The 16293-nt window shown below is 26.7% G+C and overlaps 2 protein-coding genes and 1 long non-coding RNA gene across 5 annotated transcripts; 2 read left to right on the plus strand and 1 right to left on the minus strand.

The window, feature by feature from the left end:
* The first annotated feature begins 1783 nt into the window (after positions 1-1783).
* LOC107070406 (putative fatty acyl-CoA reductase CG8306) lies at positions 1784-4446 on the plus strand. 2 transcript variants are annotated; one of them, XM_015328586.2, is made up of 8 exons: positions 1784-2193; positions 2322-2536; positions 2621-2872; positions 2997-3246; positions 3329-3521; positions 3612-3851; positions 3942-4199; positions 4290-4446. In XM_015328586.2, exons 2-8 carry the CDS (start codon positions 2333-2335, stop codon positions 4426-4428), a joined length of 1536 nt encoding a protein of 511 aa, XP_015184072.1. In that variant the 5' UTR covers positions 1784-2193; positions 2322-2332; the 3' UTR covers positions 4429-4446. The 2 variants fall into 2 exon arrangements, with proteins under 2 accessions (XP_015184072.1, XP_015184071.1); XM_015328585.2 differs by having other exon boundaries at positions 1785-2193; positions 2263-2536.
* Positions 4447-4710: 264 nt separating this feature from the next.
* LOC149031379 (uncharacterized) lies at positions 4711-15383 on the minus strand. The gene is made up of 4 exons (XR_016177828.1): positions 15244-15383; positions 14071-14158; positions 6512-6907; positions 4711-6446 (listed from the first exon to the last, which is right to left on the minus strand). It is a non-coding gene; the product is annotated as an uncharacterized LOC149031379 (long non-coding RNA).
* Positions 6382-16260, plus strand: LOC107070407 (putative fatty acyl-CoA reductase CG5065). Of its 2 annotated transcripts, none has more exons than XM_015328588.2 (7): positions 6382-6461; positions 8166-8391; positions 13678-13917; positions 14062-14326; positions 14550-14852; positions 15292-15499; positions 15577-16260. In XM_015328588.2, the coding sequence occupies exons 2-7, from the start codon at positions 8200-8202 to the stop codon at positions 15878-15880; spliced, it is 1512 nt and encodes a 503-aa protein (XP_015184074.1). In that variant the 5' UTR covers positions 6382-6461; positions 8166-8199; the 3' UTR covers positions 15881-16260. The 2 variants fall into 2 exon arrangements, with proteins under 2 accessions (XP_015184074.1, XP_015184073.1); XM_015328587.2 differs by lacking the exon at positions 6382-6461 and adding an exon at positions 6690-6831.
* Positions 16261-16293: the final 33 nt, after the last annotated feature.

The following is a 16293-nucleotide window of genomic DNA, read 5'->3' on the forward strand; positions in this document are numbered from 1 at the left end:
AAATATCTTGTTTGTTTGATTTTCTTTTTTTTTTTCATTGATATCATATTGCCAAATACGAATTTCTATACATGAAAAGATTTATTGCTTGATGAATGTTTTTTTTTTATTTTGTAATATTAATTTGCATTTGTTTCTTCCGCATTTGTAAGAGAATGTATGATGTTGAATTAAACTCGATTAGAAAAATGTTGAGAGACACTGTTTTCTCCAGCTCTCTATACAATTATTTGTCTCTTCTTTCTCTTTTTCGAATAATATTTCCGTTTGTGTTAGCATAAATGAATATAACATTTTATTAAATGTTTCATTAAAAATTCCCATCAAAATGATATCTATAAAGAAGTAATATTCATCAAATTTTGAAATGCCGATTTGATTGCTAAACAACAAACTGTTAGGAATGAATAATCAAATAATTACATAATCGTATGATTATTTCTTTTACCATTATAAACATACTTAACATTTATATATTCCAAAAAGTAAAATACTAATTGATCATCATTCGTTCCTTTTTTTTCTTTTTTGTCATTCATTTTTTTTTCTTTTTACTAATGCATGATAACATTGTTTTTTTGTATCTATATTTTATCACAAATTTATAAATAGAATAGTTACGTCTTAGAAATAAACAGAAGACTTGTTAATTATTTGTTTCTATCAATGGTGTCTTTCCAAATTTTTATTTAATTGATATAATTAAACATTCAGATTATTACTTCATGCATTTATATTATCACAAATTATATTTCATTTTATTTCATCGTACTCCGTGATTTTTGTGAAAACAATTCTGAAAAAAGAAAATGTATAATTGAAAATCACGTAATAAAAGTAAACAGAATGAAAATTGTAAAAATCAAAAGAAGAAATGATACAACACATTATTTGAGATTTATGTTTTCCCATGATAGATTTCCATAATATTGTAAAATTGATTGTTAATCTATGTTAATCTCTAAATATTATTATATAATAGTTGAATTAAATAAAGATTATTCAATAGAATGTCTAGCAAGTTCTGTAAATTACATTTCTGTGAATAAAACCAGTCTTATTTGATATTTGACTCGTGTAGTAATTAACGTTGTAATTGCGTCTTGCACAATTAAAATTTAATAATGCAATTTGTAATAACCTTTCACCTGTCATTATTTAAAAAAAAAGAACATGTATGCAAATACATGAATGACATTAACCTTTGAATAAATATATTGTCAATAATATGTCAAATAATTATTATCATTTACAATAATAAATATAATCATTTTTATTTAATAGTTGGCCAACATGATGATCGTAAACAAATAAAATATCGATATTAATTTGACAACTGTTATCGATTATTAATTCGTAGGTAGATTCAAAGTGAACGAATAAAAAACAGATAAGTAGATTACTACATTACCGATCAATTAAATGTAATGCAGTGCTGTCAGATCGTGGGTAAATCTTACCCTCTCCCTGTGCCACTGGGATTGCACACAATGAAAGTTTTCCATGTCCGTGTGTTTGGGATGTCGAGGAAAGCCGAGTGTAACCGAAGTTGGTGGTTGGCCACGAAGTAGCACACTATGAAAGCGACTCGTGTCCATGTGTTCGGACGACACGAGTCGCTTTCATAGTGTGCCACTCCGGCGTGCCCGCCAACTTCGGTTACACTCGACTTCTTTCGACATCCCAAACACACGGACATGGAAAACTTTCATTGTGTGCAATCCCAGTGGCACAGGGAGAGGGTAAGATTTACCCACGATCTGACAGCCCTGATGTAATGTAATAGTTTAATTAATTCATGAAAGTTTCATCTTCTTCTTCTTCACATATTTACCATTAGTATCATTAGAATAAATGGTAAATAAGAAAGATTGATTTAATATGTCATCTAAAATAAATAATAGATGAAATGTGATTAAGAACCCCTGCTATTTCTACACAACACAAGTAACGTTAAGTGAAGTCTAACGACTTGTGACGCCGTATGATAATCGATATTTGTGTTAGTGTACGTGTTTAAATTTCTTTAATCCCTACCACACCAAGTTCGTTTTGTTTTTCTTATAGACAGTGGTAACGCTAAACTCGTTCTCAGTTCTAACTAAAAATTCCAAGAGATAGGAAGGAAAGACCGGTACTTTAGTATAGTCACTCGACTCCTCCATTTTGTTCAACACTTTCAAATTAACCAACGTAAATAGACAAATTTTCATTTTTTTCTTATTTACATTTCTTTAACAAATATTTTTTTTTTATAATTAGTGTTAAATTTTCGTTTGACGATTACAAATTAAAAAAATAATTAATTTGTTGATAAAAAGAAGAGAAAAACATGACGTTGGAGAAGAAAACGTCAGTGAAAGAGTTTTACAATGGGAAAAGTATTTTTCTAACTGGAGGAACTGGATTTCTTGGTATCAATTTGATCGAAAAGCTTCTACGAGTATGTCCCAATTTGGAGAATATTTATTTACTAATGAGAAGTAAAAAGGACAAACAAGTTAACGATAGACTTGATGAGTTAAAGAGAAATGCGGTATATTATTGTTTTTCTAATTCATTCTATTTAATTCTACTATGTTTATTCAAATGTTAAACTTATTTGATTTCATTCGGTTAGATTTTTTATAGATTGAAAAAAACAGATAAAGCGGATTATCTGAAGAAATTAATTGCCGTTGCTGGCGATGTCAATGAAGAAAATTTGGGTTTGTCAGAAAAAGATAGAAAAACAATTACAGACAATGTACAAATTGTCATACATTCAGCTGCCACTTTGGATTTTGAAGCTAGTTTGAAATCAAATATTAACATTAATTTGTTGGGTACACGCAGAGTTATTCAGTTGTGTCATGAAATAAAAAATCTCAAGGTAAACCAGATATTACAAGATTACTTTTAACATATTCCATTAATTAATATTTATGATTATTCTTATTCTTATTTTCTCGTCTGTGTATTTATCATATTATTACACAATCACTTGTTTCTTGTAGGCTTTCATTCATGTTTCCAGTGCGTATGTTAATTCAATGCTGTCAGATGTAGATGAAAAGATTTATCCAGCTCCAGCTGACGTTAAAGAAGTATTAAAGATGGTAGAAGAGTTGAGCGATAAAGAATTGGAAGAAAAGACACCTAAGATATTAGGTGATCATCCTAATTCTTACACATTTAGTAAACATTTGGCGGAACATGAAGTAGCCAATTCTTCTTTGCCATCTGCAATAGTACGACCTTCCATGAGTGAGTTTTACACTATGTGTTTTTATTTATAGCAAAGCTTGTAGTATCATTTTATTCATAAATGTCTTTTATGGTGTTACAGTTGTAGGATCTTGGAAGGAACCAGAACCTGGATGGACCATATCCAAAAATGGGCCAACAGGCTTTATTATGGGTGCTAGTATGGGAGTTGTCCGGAGATTACCTATTGCAAAACATTTAATATACGATTACATTCCAGTAGATGTTGTTTCAAATACTATTGCTACAGCTGCTTATGCTGTCAATCGTGATGGGTATAACTTAACTGGATTATCCTCATTTTCTATTAATAATAAATTAAAATGATATTAACAAACTAAAATATGTTTTTTTACTTATTTCAGTGGGACTGACGTAAAAGTGTATCATTGTACATCGAGTACAACTAATCCTTTTAAATGGGTATCCATAGAATCTAAAATAACAACATACCTACGTAATTTTCCATTGATGAAGGCTGTTTGGTATCCCAATCTCAAATTTTGTAATTCAATATTCTTCTTTAAACTTAGTGCTTTTTTCATACATATAATTCCTGCATTGTTGTTGGACACAATTAGTCGTTTTACTGGAAAACGTCCGATGTAAGCTTTAAATAGTATAATTTAATAAATTCTTATGTAATGAATTATATAAATTATTCAGTAAATAATGATTATGTATATATATTTCAGGTTATTACGTATGCATAGGAACATTAATAATTCGTTGGGTCGTCTTGAAAAATTCATTTTCACAGAATGGAAGTTTAATAATCCAAATTATATGAATTTAAGTAATTCTTTAACCAAGGAAGATGAGGAAGATTTCTATTTGAACATTAAAACGTTAGTTTGGGATGATTACTTCCTAGATCTGGTAATTGGTTGTAGAAAATATCTAAGTAAAGAACCTAGTGAAACAATCGACAAAGCACGTTCGAAACAGAAGAAGTAAGTATGATCAATGAAATGTACTTTGTATTGTTAACAAAATCTTCTCTTGTTTTCTTTTTTTTTCTAATTAAATATATTTTTATACAGATTGCAGATGATTCATGTTACCTTTCAAGTTCTATTATTTGGACTTATTTGGTGGCTTTTGAAAGTTACGTTCAATGCAACTTGGATTAAAATCGGCATTGTTTTACCATTTATATATTTTCTCTTTGATATGATTTAAATATATTATATAAGAGTTGTTTTGCATTCATTATTCATATAATATCTGAATCTGAGGTGGTGGCAGATTTTGTTATACAACACGCTGCTATTCATTTATTTACTTGTAAGAAGTAAAACAGAGCACACTACTAGGTACACATAGATTACAAATGTTCGTTCTAAGTATACATTTTACGGGAGAACTCATTTATATTTTGATAAAAAGCGAAAAAAATAAAAAAAAATAAATAAAAACAATTAATTTATATGTGTATTAAAGAAATGTTGTTGTATTATTTATAAAAAAAAAAAAAACATTTTATATAAATTATTTCTTTGATCTTTTGAATGAGTTCTTCTGATCATTTCAAAAGAAAACAATAAAAATTGTATGAATAAAAAAATTACATTGTTCTATGCGTTCAAAATACAATGTATATTTATATATACATATTTATATCTTTCAAATCGGATATAATAGATTTCTACGTAAAACTCTAGAATAGGGGAATGATTCTAAGATCTTTTCAATATAAATGATAAATTTATTTTTCTAAGAAGATACTTTTGGTTTCAATCTATCAGTTGAATCCATTTGCATTTCTTTAATATATTCAGTATTCAATATATTTGTAGAACTCTTTATAATAAAAAAAATATTGTTACTAGTATTAATTATTGTTTTAAAAAAGTGTTTCATGTATTTTATACATAATATGATTAAATTGAACACATAAATTAATATGTTTATTGATATTATATAAAGATATATATGTATATTTTCTATTATTTTAAAAATTATTTAAAAATTTTTTTATCTTTTTGTAAACATTGAAGATTTATATATATATTTTATATATTTATCATATGATAAGAAAATAAATCAAATGTTATTTATCATCGGTAACACGTTTTCTACTTTATCTACTGTCGACTAAGCAGAGTTTAATTCTCTTATCAATATATGGTACGTGTACATTGTTTACACAATCGATAAGAAAGATATTGTGTAACACAAACAAGAAAAAGAAATTTACTTTTTAAATAAACAAACATTTTATAATTTATTTTATACATAAAATGAGATAATGCAATGTGTCAAGTATAAACAATATTGTTTTGTTATTTGCAAAAAATGATTTTATTATTACTACACTTTTCAGTATTTTGTTGAGAAATTTATATTTAATATTTTATCGTTGTAAATGTTATAAAAAAAAAGTATTGCTAATATTATGTAATCAAAGTAATAATCAATTTTTAATAATGGATGATAAACAATATTCGACTAAATTTATCCGAAAATATTTTTCATTAAAAAGAGTTTAACAACGTGCGTGTCTATTGGGAATATAATAAATTTAAAATTCGAAAAGTCATTATAGATAGAAATAAATAAAACGAAATTTGATGATATACTATAAAGACGACTGAAAATATAAAAAATATGACTATTCGCAAGTTAGTATAATAAAAAAAGAAATAAACGTTTAACGGGAATCCCGAGCAACAAACAGGAATGAATAAAAATAAAAAGAAAAAAAGAAATTAAAAAATACATGAAATTTCAAGGCAGAGCTTGTGATTCAATTTAATAAGTGATCAGGGAAGTCCCGGGGTAAAAGATGACGAATAAGAAAGATAAAATGATGAAGAAAAAAAAAAAAAAGAAAGAAACGAAATCTATACGCGTACCTTTCACGCAAAGTGTATAAACGTAAAAGCGAGGTAAGCGTCAAGGGCGTACAATGAACCCTGCAATATAGTAAAATTTCAAATGGGTAACATGATGTACGTTAAGATCATGTACGAGGACAAATAAGAAATTATAATCATACGTAAATGGAGTAAAAAGAAAAGAAATGCAAGAAGAAAAAATAAACAAAGGAAGATTAAAGGGAAACCACCTCCCAACTTACCTACCATCTCCAAGTATCAAGGTTAACAACATACTGGTGATAGTGTAAGGTGGTGGATGTACAGTAGTAGATTGGAATAAAGCGTCGCGTGGAGCCAGAATTTTCTCTCAGTTCGTTTCTGGTAGTGAACAGGGTATGTATGAATCATTAAGTTCGAAAGTACCCAAGATCTCGGATTCTTACCACGCTAGGTTTTATTAGTGTTCTTTTCGATCAGTCGTTTTCGTGTAAGGATTCACTGACGTTGTCCAAATCGAGTGGTCGTTACTATTTTACATTTTATCATTTCGTCGAAAGAATCACATTAATCAAGTTACCCTTTCTTTTTTTTTTTTTTTGTATAATCTTCGAAACCGGTTATTTGTTGTATTCGGCTACGTACTGCCGAATAAAAAGTATCATTTTCTTCAAGACACTCTCGATATTCCTTTTGGAAGTCTTCGAGGGTCGTTGGCAGCATTCATCCACTTTAGTTCTTCTTTAACTTCGAATTGGACAACCAGGTATGTTCAGAAAAACGTATCTTTTTCAACCCTTTTATTTTTATTTAATTCATCATTTTTCTTTATTCTTCGTTTACTAGAAAAAGAAATAATATTTATAATTATTATCATTATTTTTATTTATTTGAAATAATATGAAATATTTATAATATTTTCTCTATCTAAATCATGCAAACTACAAATATGAAATAAGGAAAAATACTATTACCTATTTAGTAAAGAATTGAACGGTATGATCAGACAATGAACATAAAGAAATCAAAATGATCGTATGTATAAAGAATTTGTCACATTATTCGTTGTTCAAACTAAATAATTTATTCTCAACGTGATTCAATTCAAGATCAAGTTTATGAAATTAAGTTTATATACACAAAATTATCAATTTTATCAACAATACGTGGGTGTATATGTGCAGTTTGAATCAAGTTTCTATTATATGAATTATTCATTAAACAAAATATATTAAATATAATTTATAAAATAATGTTTATAAAAATGAATTAAAGTATAACAAGTTTGCAATGATATAAAACAAACAAAAATTATTATTTAATAATTATTTTAAAGGCTAATCGATTTCTGCTTATTACACTCACACGTGATTTATTAAATATTAAAAATATTGATCTCAAATATAAAATACCTTGAGAATAAATTACTTTCGATGGTTCATTTTGTTCTTTTTTTTTTTTTTTTTTAATAGAAGGTATAAACGATAATATCAAAATATTCATTAAAAAATTTCATGATATAATTTTAAAATTAAAAATAAGTATCAATGATTTTGAAATATTCAACAAATGAACATTTGCAAAATAATTAAGTTGAATTTGTCAATTGTTTTGTTGTTAACATTGTATTAACCATGTACTATTTGTTATTAGTTATCATTACAAAAGTCATATTGCAAGGAAAAGCAAGTAAAAATATACTTAAAAGTCATTTATAAAATAAACATTCACAATTATCTTGAATATTTGTCAACGTTGTTTAAATAAAAGAACGTCAGGAACTTTTTCCTTTTTTTTTCTTCATTTTGTTTATACATGTAATGCATTATCAAATTGAAATGTATGTTAATGATAATGCATAAGCAAATGTGTACGTATATTAACAAACGTAATTTCAACAAACCAAATTAAAAAAGTATAAAAGCTGTACAATAAGCTGTAATAAAAGTAAATTCGAAATGATGTATTATTTCGAGCACGAAATTCGTTCAAATTTGAAAAATGTTTAGCTGTACAAAAGCTTTATCTTTTCTTTTCTTTTCATTAAGTTTTTACATACTTAGTATTAATATTTATGTATGTTTATACATTTTGTTATAGTTGGTAAAAAAAAATAAGTGAAGAAATCAGAACAATGGATTCGACAACGACGATACCAGAATGGTTCAAGGATCGCAAAGTTCTTATTACCGGTGCTACCGGATTTTTAGGCAAAGTAATGATTCATAAATTGTTAATGAGCTGTCCAGATATTGGCAAGATTTTTCTAATCATTAGAGGAAAAAAAGGTGTCGATACACAATCAAGATTGAAGATCATAACCGATGTAAGTTTATCTTTGTATGACGTCAAAAGATTATTATTATATTTTATGTATCGTTTAATATTCTTTTTGTTTTTTTAAACTCATTTTTATCAACTAATACATAAATCATCTAACAATTAATTTATTATAATGTTTAATTAAGATAACGAAGAATTTCTTAGAATGATTATTTTACAATCTCATTTTCTTGTTTTTTTTTTGTTTTGTTTATTCTTTTTACTTTTTATTTCTCGTAGAAATGTTTCCTATATAATATTATAATCTATCTTAGAATAATTTTTATATTAATGTCGGATGCTGTATATTATATGTGTCATTCACGTAAAACATCTTGATATTAATGAGTAATATCAATAGTTGTTATCATAATTGAATATCTTGATAAAGGATACATTGTACAGGAGTTAGATTTATTAACAAAGTATTAATCAATTGAAATAAAAATAGGTGTTTTTCTTTTTTTGTAGAAGATCAGACATTGATAAATCTATTGATTTAAAAATAATTCATGAAATACAGTGAAGGATTAAATCACTTGGTTTAAATTTAAAGATGAAATATTGAAATGAGTTATTGACAGGGGGGGGGGGAGATTTATGTAACATTCATTGACAGTTGGTCCAAAGGAGAATAATTTATTCTTCTTCTTCTTCTTCTTTTAATTTACAAATTCACTTGCAACATAGTTAAGAACGAAAGTGAAACTTCGACTACTTATAATAATTGTGAAATTTGTTTTAAAAAGAAGAAAAAAAGAATAAACAAACAAACAAACAAAAATCATAAGAACCAAAGAAAGTAAAAACGCACAGTTACGAAAGAGAAAAAAAGAAAGAAAAAAGAAACCAAATTATCCTTAAACCTATTTAAGATGATTTGAGTGTTCAAGTGTCAGAGTCAGAGTCACAGAGTCAGAGAGAGAGAGAGAGAGAGAGAGAGGGCCTTTTTTTCCTCACTTTTTCGACATATTTGTTTATTTGAATTTCACTTCTTTTTTTGTTATTCTCTATCTGAAAAACTTAGTTTCACATTGTGCATATTTTTACAAATCTTTGATATTTAATGTGAATGTTGTAATCAAATTGTTAGACACTTAGTCATACGTTGTTAAATGAATTCAATAAAATCTGTTAACAATGTTCTTTTTTTTTTTTTTTTTTTTTTATAATTCCACGACGTGTTTCACGTAGAGATCTGTAATTTTTATACAATTATTTTCTCATCAATTTGTATTATTCACGTATATTCATTATTATTTATCTCTCTGTATGAAATATTTACAATTCTTTTTTTTTTTTTTTAAACACATCATATACACAAAAGATGTATAATTATTCTATTAAAAAAAACGTAGATAAATAATTCTTTCTATTGCACAATTAGAAAACGTACAAATTTGGAAAGGTATATATATATATAAAATAGAAGTGTGATATTTAATCGGTGATGCAGCAATCATTTTCGTCATTCGATGAACCTTTTTTTTTATTTCTTAAACTTTCATCAATAATGACCTTGTAACACTTTCTCCTGATGGCCTATAATCTATTTTTTTTTTTTTTATGTTTAAATTAGAACCCTTCTTTAAGATATGTATATATATATATATAATAATATTTATCTTTTGTAAATGTTTATTTCTTTACCATTGGTTTACTCTACACCACGTTGATATCAGCGTGTAAGTTAGTTTTATTCATTCAAGAGAGTGGTAGAACCAGTACGGACGTAACAAAGTGCGGGGAATGCGCTTACAACACACTCTTAACAAGTTACTAGCTAGAAAATAATCTTTTAGTCTTTCCTAAGTTTATCTGTTATGTTAGTAGTGGCTTTTCTTTTCTTTTCTCTTCTCTTCTTTTCTGAAAATCTAATGATTTATTTTAAAAAGTAATCAAAGTAAAAGTTCCATCATTGAAATAAATCTATTCACAATACCACCATCATTGATTTTATATCCCAGTGCAATCAATAAACACAACCCGTATTCATCTAGAAAATATAATAAACGTTTATTATTATTATTATTAATTATATTATTTGACATTTCATATTAGGTGTGATATATATATATATATATATATATATATATAGATTCTTCAAACACGAGTAAGTAATTATACTTTGAAAAAAAAAAAGAAAAATAAATAAATAATAGAAATCAATCAATGTGTTAGGAGAATTAGGGGCTAATTATTATTAATGAAAGTATGATATCTTTTCAAAATGATTCCTCTATCAAGTTTTAATCTCATGTTTAACCCTTTTGCACCGGTTGAGACATATGCTGTCCCATTCGGGAAAATTTGTTAATCAATTCAAAAGTCAATTGTGAAAACACTGTTGTTGATGGTGCAGTTATGGGGACGTTTATGGGTCACCAAGTTGTTCTTCAATCTTTTAGACATCAAATTTATTTGATCAAATAATCGTCTGGAGGAGAAATAAATTGATCTTTGTAATGGAACACACTAGGACTGATTTTTCACACAGATTAGCTTTATGTTACACGTGTCATTATTTTTATTTATTGTGATTATTAATCTTTTCTATAAATATCTTTTGAAAATTGATTAATGATGTTTTGGTTGGTTTTATTTTTTTAAATTATAATTGATTATGTTAAATTTGCCATTTTGTCTTTATTAACATTATCTTGAATTTATATTAGATAAAACGTTAAACTGTAAACAACTTCTTCTTCTTCTTTTAATTTATTATAATACCAGTATCATCTATTCAATCTAACTGTCATTTTAATCGATAAAATAATTAATTTATTACATTCTTTCGTATTTATGTGCAATTTCTTTTCAATTTAAAAAAAATTACTTCCTTATAATAACCGTTTTTTTTTTTTTTTTTTAATGAAAATAAATTTAAAAATAAATTAATAATATCATCATCTCACCTTTGTTATTTCAAAAAAAAAAAAAAACAAGAAAAGAAAATGTTAAAGTCATCAATTTGATTCTATCCTTTTTCTTCTCCTTCTTTTTTTTTTCTTTCTTTTAAACATATTCGTTACTTACAATTATTATTTTTAATACATTCGTTCAAATTATATTTGATGATTATCGTATTATTAGTTAAGAAAATAATCTTGACATTCCGTAGAAAGAATAAAAAAATGGCCATTAATATTAGTGTAATTATTTATCCAAAGAAATTTATTGATGTCAAAGTCATGTCTCATGAATTTATATAATCATTTCTAATAATTATTCTTATAATAATCATTAATTATGTTCCTCCCCCTTCCCCTCCCTTTCCTCCTCCTCCTCCTCCTCCTCCTCCTCTTTTTTTATTACTTATTTTTTATCATCTATTTCCTTTCTTAATAAATTTCTAATAAAATAATTGTTTATTGCGTAAAATCAAACTGATTTTTTATGAGTACTATAAATTTTAAAGTTTGACCCTCCTGTATACATACACATACTATATATATATTTATTTTTACTTTAATAGTTGTCTTTTTTGTCTGTTAAATGTTTATGTGCATCAGAGAGAGAGAGAGAGAGAGAGAAGCATCATTTTATTAAGATAAAAAGTGTAAAAGTGTAAAAGTACAAAAGAAAAAATGATAAGACGAGACGTTAAGCAAACAGTTTGCAATGGGTACCATAAATACTTAAACCGGACTTTCTTACATATATGTATTATGGTATGTGTTATTTCTTACGTGATACATGGTTACGTATGAAAACATAAGCAAAAGAAGTATCGTATGAAAATAAATTCGATCTTGAATTATATCATTCGTTCTTACCGGTTTTAATCTTGCTACATACAAATTGAATTGTTTTATTATTTTAACATGAATATAAACATATAAAAATATTTCCACATATATATAATGTATGTATGTATTGTACTATTAAAAGTTTTATGATCAAGGATTAGAATTTGTAATCAGACATTTTTATTAACGGATTGTGAATAATAATAATAATAATAATAAATGGCTGACAAAATAAAACAAAAAAAAAAAAAAATCTAAAATAATGTAAAAATGTGTCTTTGGAAGTTTTTCTAAGATTACAGATACAATTAGGTCATCAAACTATTCTCAATAGACTCATCTTTAATTCATGTTTCTTAGGTAATCTTCTTTCAAAAGATTTGTTGACGATCGCAGTTAGACAGACATAACTTCGATCAGATGTTGTTACTGACTTTTGACATAATCTTTCATAACTTTTACTTTTTATGCAAAATACATTTGTACACTTTAACATTACGTATAATTTTCATTGTTATATAATTGTTTTTTCTTTCTTTTTTTTAAATTATTATTAATATTTTTCATTGTAAACAACAAAACAAAATCTTGTGAAATATTTTAATGAGAAGATTTTTGTTAGATTTATATTATATTGATTATGATAATATATAAATAGTATTATTTAATATTTAATAATAATAATTACTTTTTAACAGGTGATAGAAAAATCATTCAAAGGTAAATTACTGTTTGGAATTTTAAAACGACTTAAAAAAAAAAAAAAAAGTAGGTGGATCATGTAGTGCTTGGGAAGAAAAGTGAAAGCGAACGTTTAACCTCGAATTCGTCTTTACGTCGTTCATAATATTGTAGAAAAAAAAAAAAAAAAAAAAAAAACAAATAAGAAACAAATACCAAGTTTATAATAAAAACATCCAAGAAATCGAATAAATGGAATGCAATTATTTGAAAATAAAAAAAAACAAACAAATGATCGATTTTACTTTCTTCGAAATTATCACGAGGATCGCGTTATTTCATTTTATTACTTTTGTTTTAATTGTTTTTTTTTTTTTTTGTAAAATTTGTAGAAGAAAAAGGGAAGAAGAATGAAAAAAAAAAAAATCATGGGATCATGTGCTACTGATATACAATTTTTTTTTTTTTTTTTTAGTATATAGTACATACGAGTATACGAATGAGAATGAATCTCGATGTTCTCAATATGGAAGCGGTCCTTTCACATTTTACGTCACTCTAAGTTACGGGCCAGTTAATTCTTCGATTAAGAACCGAATGCCATAATACACCCCGAACTTCGGCATATTTTCTCATGAATAACCTTGATATTACGTATTTCTGAATAACACCTCTAATCGATGGTATCATTTCTAACATTTAACAAATGTCTAATCATTTAAAATGTCGATTATTATTAATATCCATCATAATTTTCTATGAACTCTGACTTATTTACATTTAATAAAAATTATGTAAATATTTAGAAGAAAAAAAGAAGAGAATATATATACCTAATGATTATTGATGATATTTTCTAGGGAGAACCATTTCGCGAGCTTCGAGAAAAATATCCGGAAAGATTGAAGAAAATGATTGCTATACCGGGTGAATTAACGATAGATGGATTAGATTTGGCCGAAGCTGACAAGGAAAGATTATTGAAAGAAATTTCTGTGGTAATTCATACGGCTGCAAATGTTAAATTTGATCTTCCATTGAAGACCGCAGTTAATGCTAATACGAAGAGTACCATGAATGTTTTAGCTTTGGCTAAACAGGTAACGTATATCTACAAAAATAAATATATGATAAATAATTCACGAAGAATTTTAATAGATCATAAAATAGTAGATTTCATTTTATGAAACTAATAAACAATACAACGACACGAGAAATGTGTGTGTGTTTTTTCTTTTTTCTAGATGCCTCACCTTGAGTCCTTCGTACACGTATCCACGGCATATTGTCAGTGCAGCGAGGAAATATTAGAAGAACGTGCATACCCAACACCAATTTCACCTGAAAGTGTAATATCCATTGTTAACACGATGCCTGATGACGTTTTAGATGCAATGACACCAAAATTGCTCGGTAAACAACCGAATACTTATGCATTTAGCAAATCACTCAGCGAGGATCTTTTGTACAGATCTAATTTACCTGCTGGTGTAGCACGACCCTCGATAGGTATGATGTGATGATATCTTTTTATATAAATAACTCTCTACGTGTAATAGTGACGAAAGGATTAAGTCGGTATTGAAAATGAAAGAAGATTATATAAAATTTAATGCATTTTGTCAAGAGAGATCAAAAGTATGTTATAATAGTAATGCCGTGTTATTTAGGATTTACCTGTACTATATTATTTCCTTTCACCATTAGATTATTCATTTGATTATGATTTCAGTGATAGCATCATGGAAAGAACCGACACCAGGTTGGATCGATAATATAAATGGTCCAACCGGACTGATGATTGGTGCAGGGAAAGGTGTATTACGTACGATGCTTTGCAATGGAGATTATTTGACGGATATAATGCCATGTGATATTGCTGTTAATTCAATTATAGCATTGGCTTGGCGCGTTGGTATGGAAAAACCTGAGAAACCTATTTTCATGAATGTCACGGAAAGCGGAGACAATCCTGTAACATGGAGCCAAATAATAGAAATTGGAAAGAAACAAACTCTGAATTATCCATTTTCTGGTAAGTAATAAACAATATAATCAACATTTCGAAAATACGTATGATGAAATGACGTGATAAATATTAAAACAGGATATTTTTTGTCGTTGTAGTATATGTTTAATAATTATGAGTGTTGTTAAAACATCATATCTCGTAATCAATTTTGTTTTGATCAAACAATTTATTATTTCTTAATCGAATCACGTAGAGATAATCTTTTTTTTATTTTATTTTTTTTTTATTGATACTTGTTACGAAGACTAATCATAATAAAAGATAATTTGGAACTAATCGACACGTAATTTCATATCTCTCTCTCTCTCTCTCTCTCTCCCTCTTTGTGTAATTTATCCGGATTAATAATTATTATGTCACGTATATACTTTAATACGTTATATTATATACATACATATATATATTTTGATGAGAGTGTTAAGTTGAATATTTTTATTTGCAGGACTGTTATGGTATCCAGGTGGAAGAGTAACTTCATGGAGAATTTTACATTGGCTTGCCGTATTATTTTTGCATTTTATACCAGCGTATCTTTTAGATGCTCTCATAGTTTTATCTGGAAATAAACCATTCTTAGTAAGAGTTCATCAAAGAATCACATATGGTTTAGAATTATTGCAATATTATACAACTAGACAATGGATATTTTTGTAAGTAATTTTTGCAAAAATTATAATTAACTTACGAATGAAAAAAAATATATATTTTCTTATCTTTTATTTTCTAGAAATGAAGTGAAGAAAGATCTGCAAAATCGTCTTACTCCGAAGGATAGAGAAACTTTCTTTATGGATACCACTGCCATATCTTGGGAAGAATATATGCAAAATTATATTTTAGGAACAAGAAAGTATTATTTGAAAGATGATTTTTCAACCTTACCTCGTGCAAGACAAGTTTTGTCATATTTTTATATCGCCGATTGTATAGTGAAATTTCTATTTGTGATATTTATCACATGGATTATTTATTCTTGGATGAATACATCTAATGGAATAACAGCGGCGTTAATTGGAAAGAATGAAATTTAAAAGACATTTTTTTTTTCATCTTATAGACTTTGACTTTAACTGTTTTATCGATTTAGTAGTTAACTGTCTTATCGACTCGATATCATTTGTTTTATCGACTCAGTAGTATCTACCTTATCGACTCGATATTATCTGTTTTATCGACTCGATGAAATCTACCTTATCAATTAATGACATTTACTTTACCGACTTATGGTATCTTACAGTTTCTTGATGTATCATCAAGAATCTCAATATTTATTAATAAATAATAATCTTTCTTAGATAAAGAAAGAGAGATAGAAAAAAAAATAGTGCAAGAAGAATTTAATTCAAAATAGTGTTTCAATACAACAATACAATAGTAGTTTTAAATGATTAATAAAATATGTAAATTCTTACATTTGGTGACTTTTAAACTATTGTTATATTAT

Source organism: Polistes dominula, unplaced genomic scaffold (genome assembly GCF_049000335.1).
Source record: "Polistes dominula isolate Pdom_NZ unplaced genomic scaffold, Pdom_raw_medaka contig_21, whole genome shotgun sequence".
In the NCBI taxonomy this organism is placed as follows: domain Eukaryota; kingdom Metazoa; phylum Arthropoda; class Insecta; order Hymenoptera; family Vespidae; genus Polistes; species Polistes dominula.

What these genes read in the sequence shown, in the direction of transcription:
- LOC107070407 (XM_015328588.2), top strand. Translation starts at nt 8,200, where the DNA reads ATGGATTCGACAACGACGATACCAGAATGGTTCAAGGATCGCAAAGTT. An exon ending in GATTGAAGATCATAACCGAT is followed by an intron (nt 8,392 to 13,677) that starts GTAAGTTTATCT and finishes GATATTTTCTAG; the next exon opens with GGAGAACCATTTCGCGAGCT. An exon ending in TTTTAGCTTTGGCTAAACAG is followed by an intron (nt 13,918 to 14,061) that starts GTAACGTATATC and finishes TCTTTTTTCTAG; the next exon opens with ATGCCTCACCTTGAGTCCTT.
- LOC107070406 (XM_015328586.2), top strand. Translation starts at nt 2,333, where the DNA reads ATGACGTTGGAGAAGAAAACGTCAGTGAAAGAGTTTTACAATGGGAAA. An exon ending in TATGCTGTCAATCGTGATGG is followed by an intron (nt 3,522 to 3,611) that starts GTATAACTTAAC and finishes TACTTATTTCAG; the next exon opens with TGGGACTGACGTAAAAGTGT. An exon ending in GCACGTTCGAAACAGAAGAA is followed by an intron (nt 4,200 to 4,289) that starts GTAAGTATGATC and finishes ATTTTTATACAG; the next exon opens with ATTGCAGATGATTCATGTTA.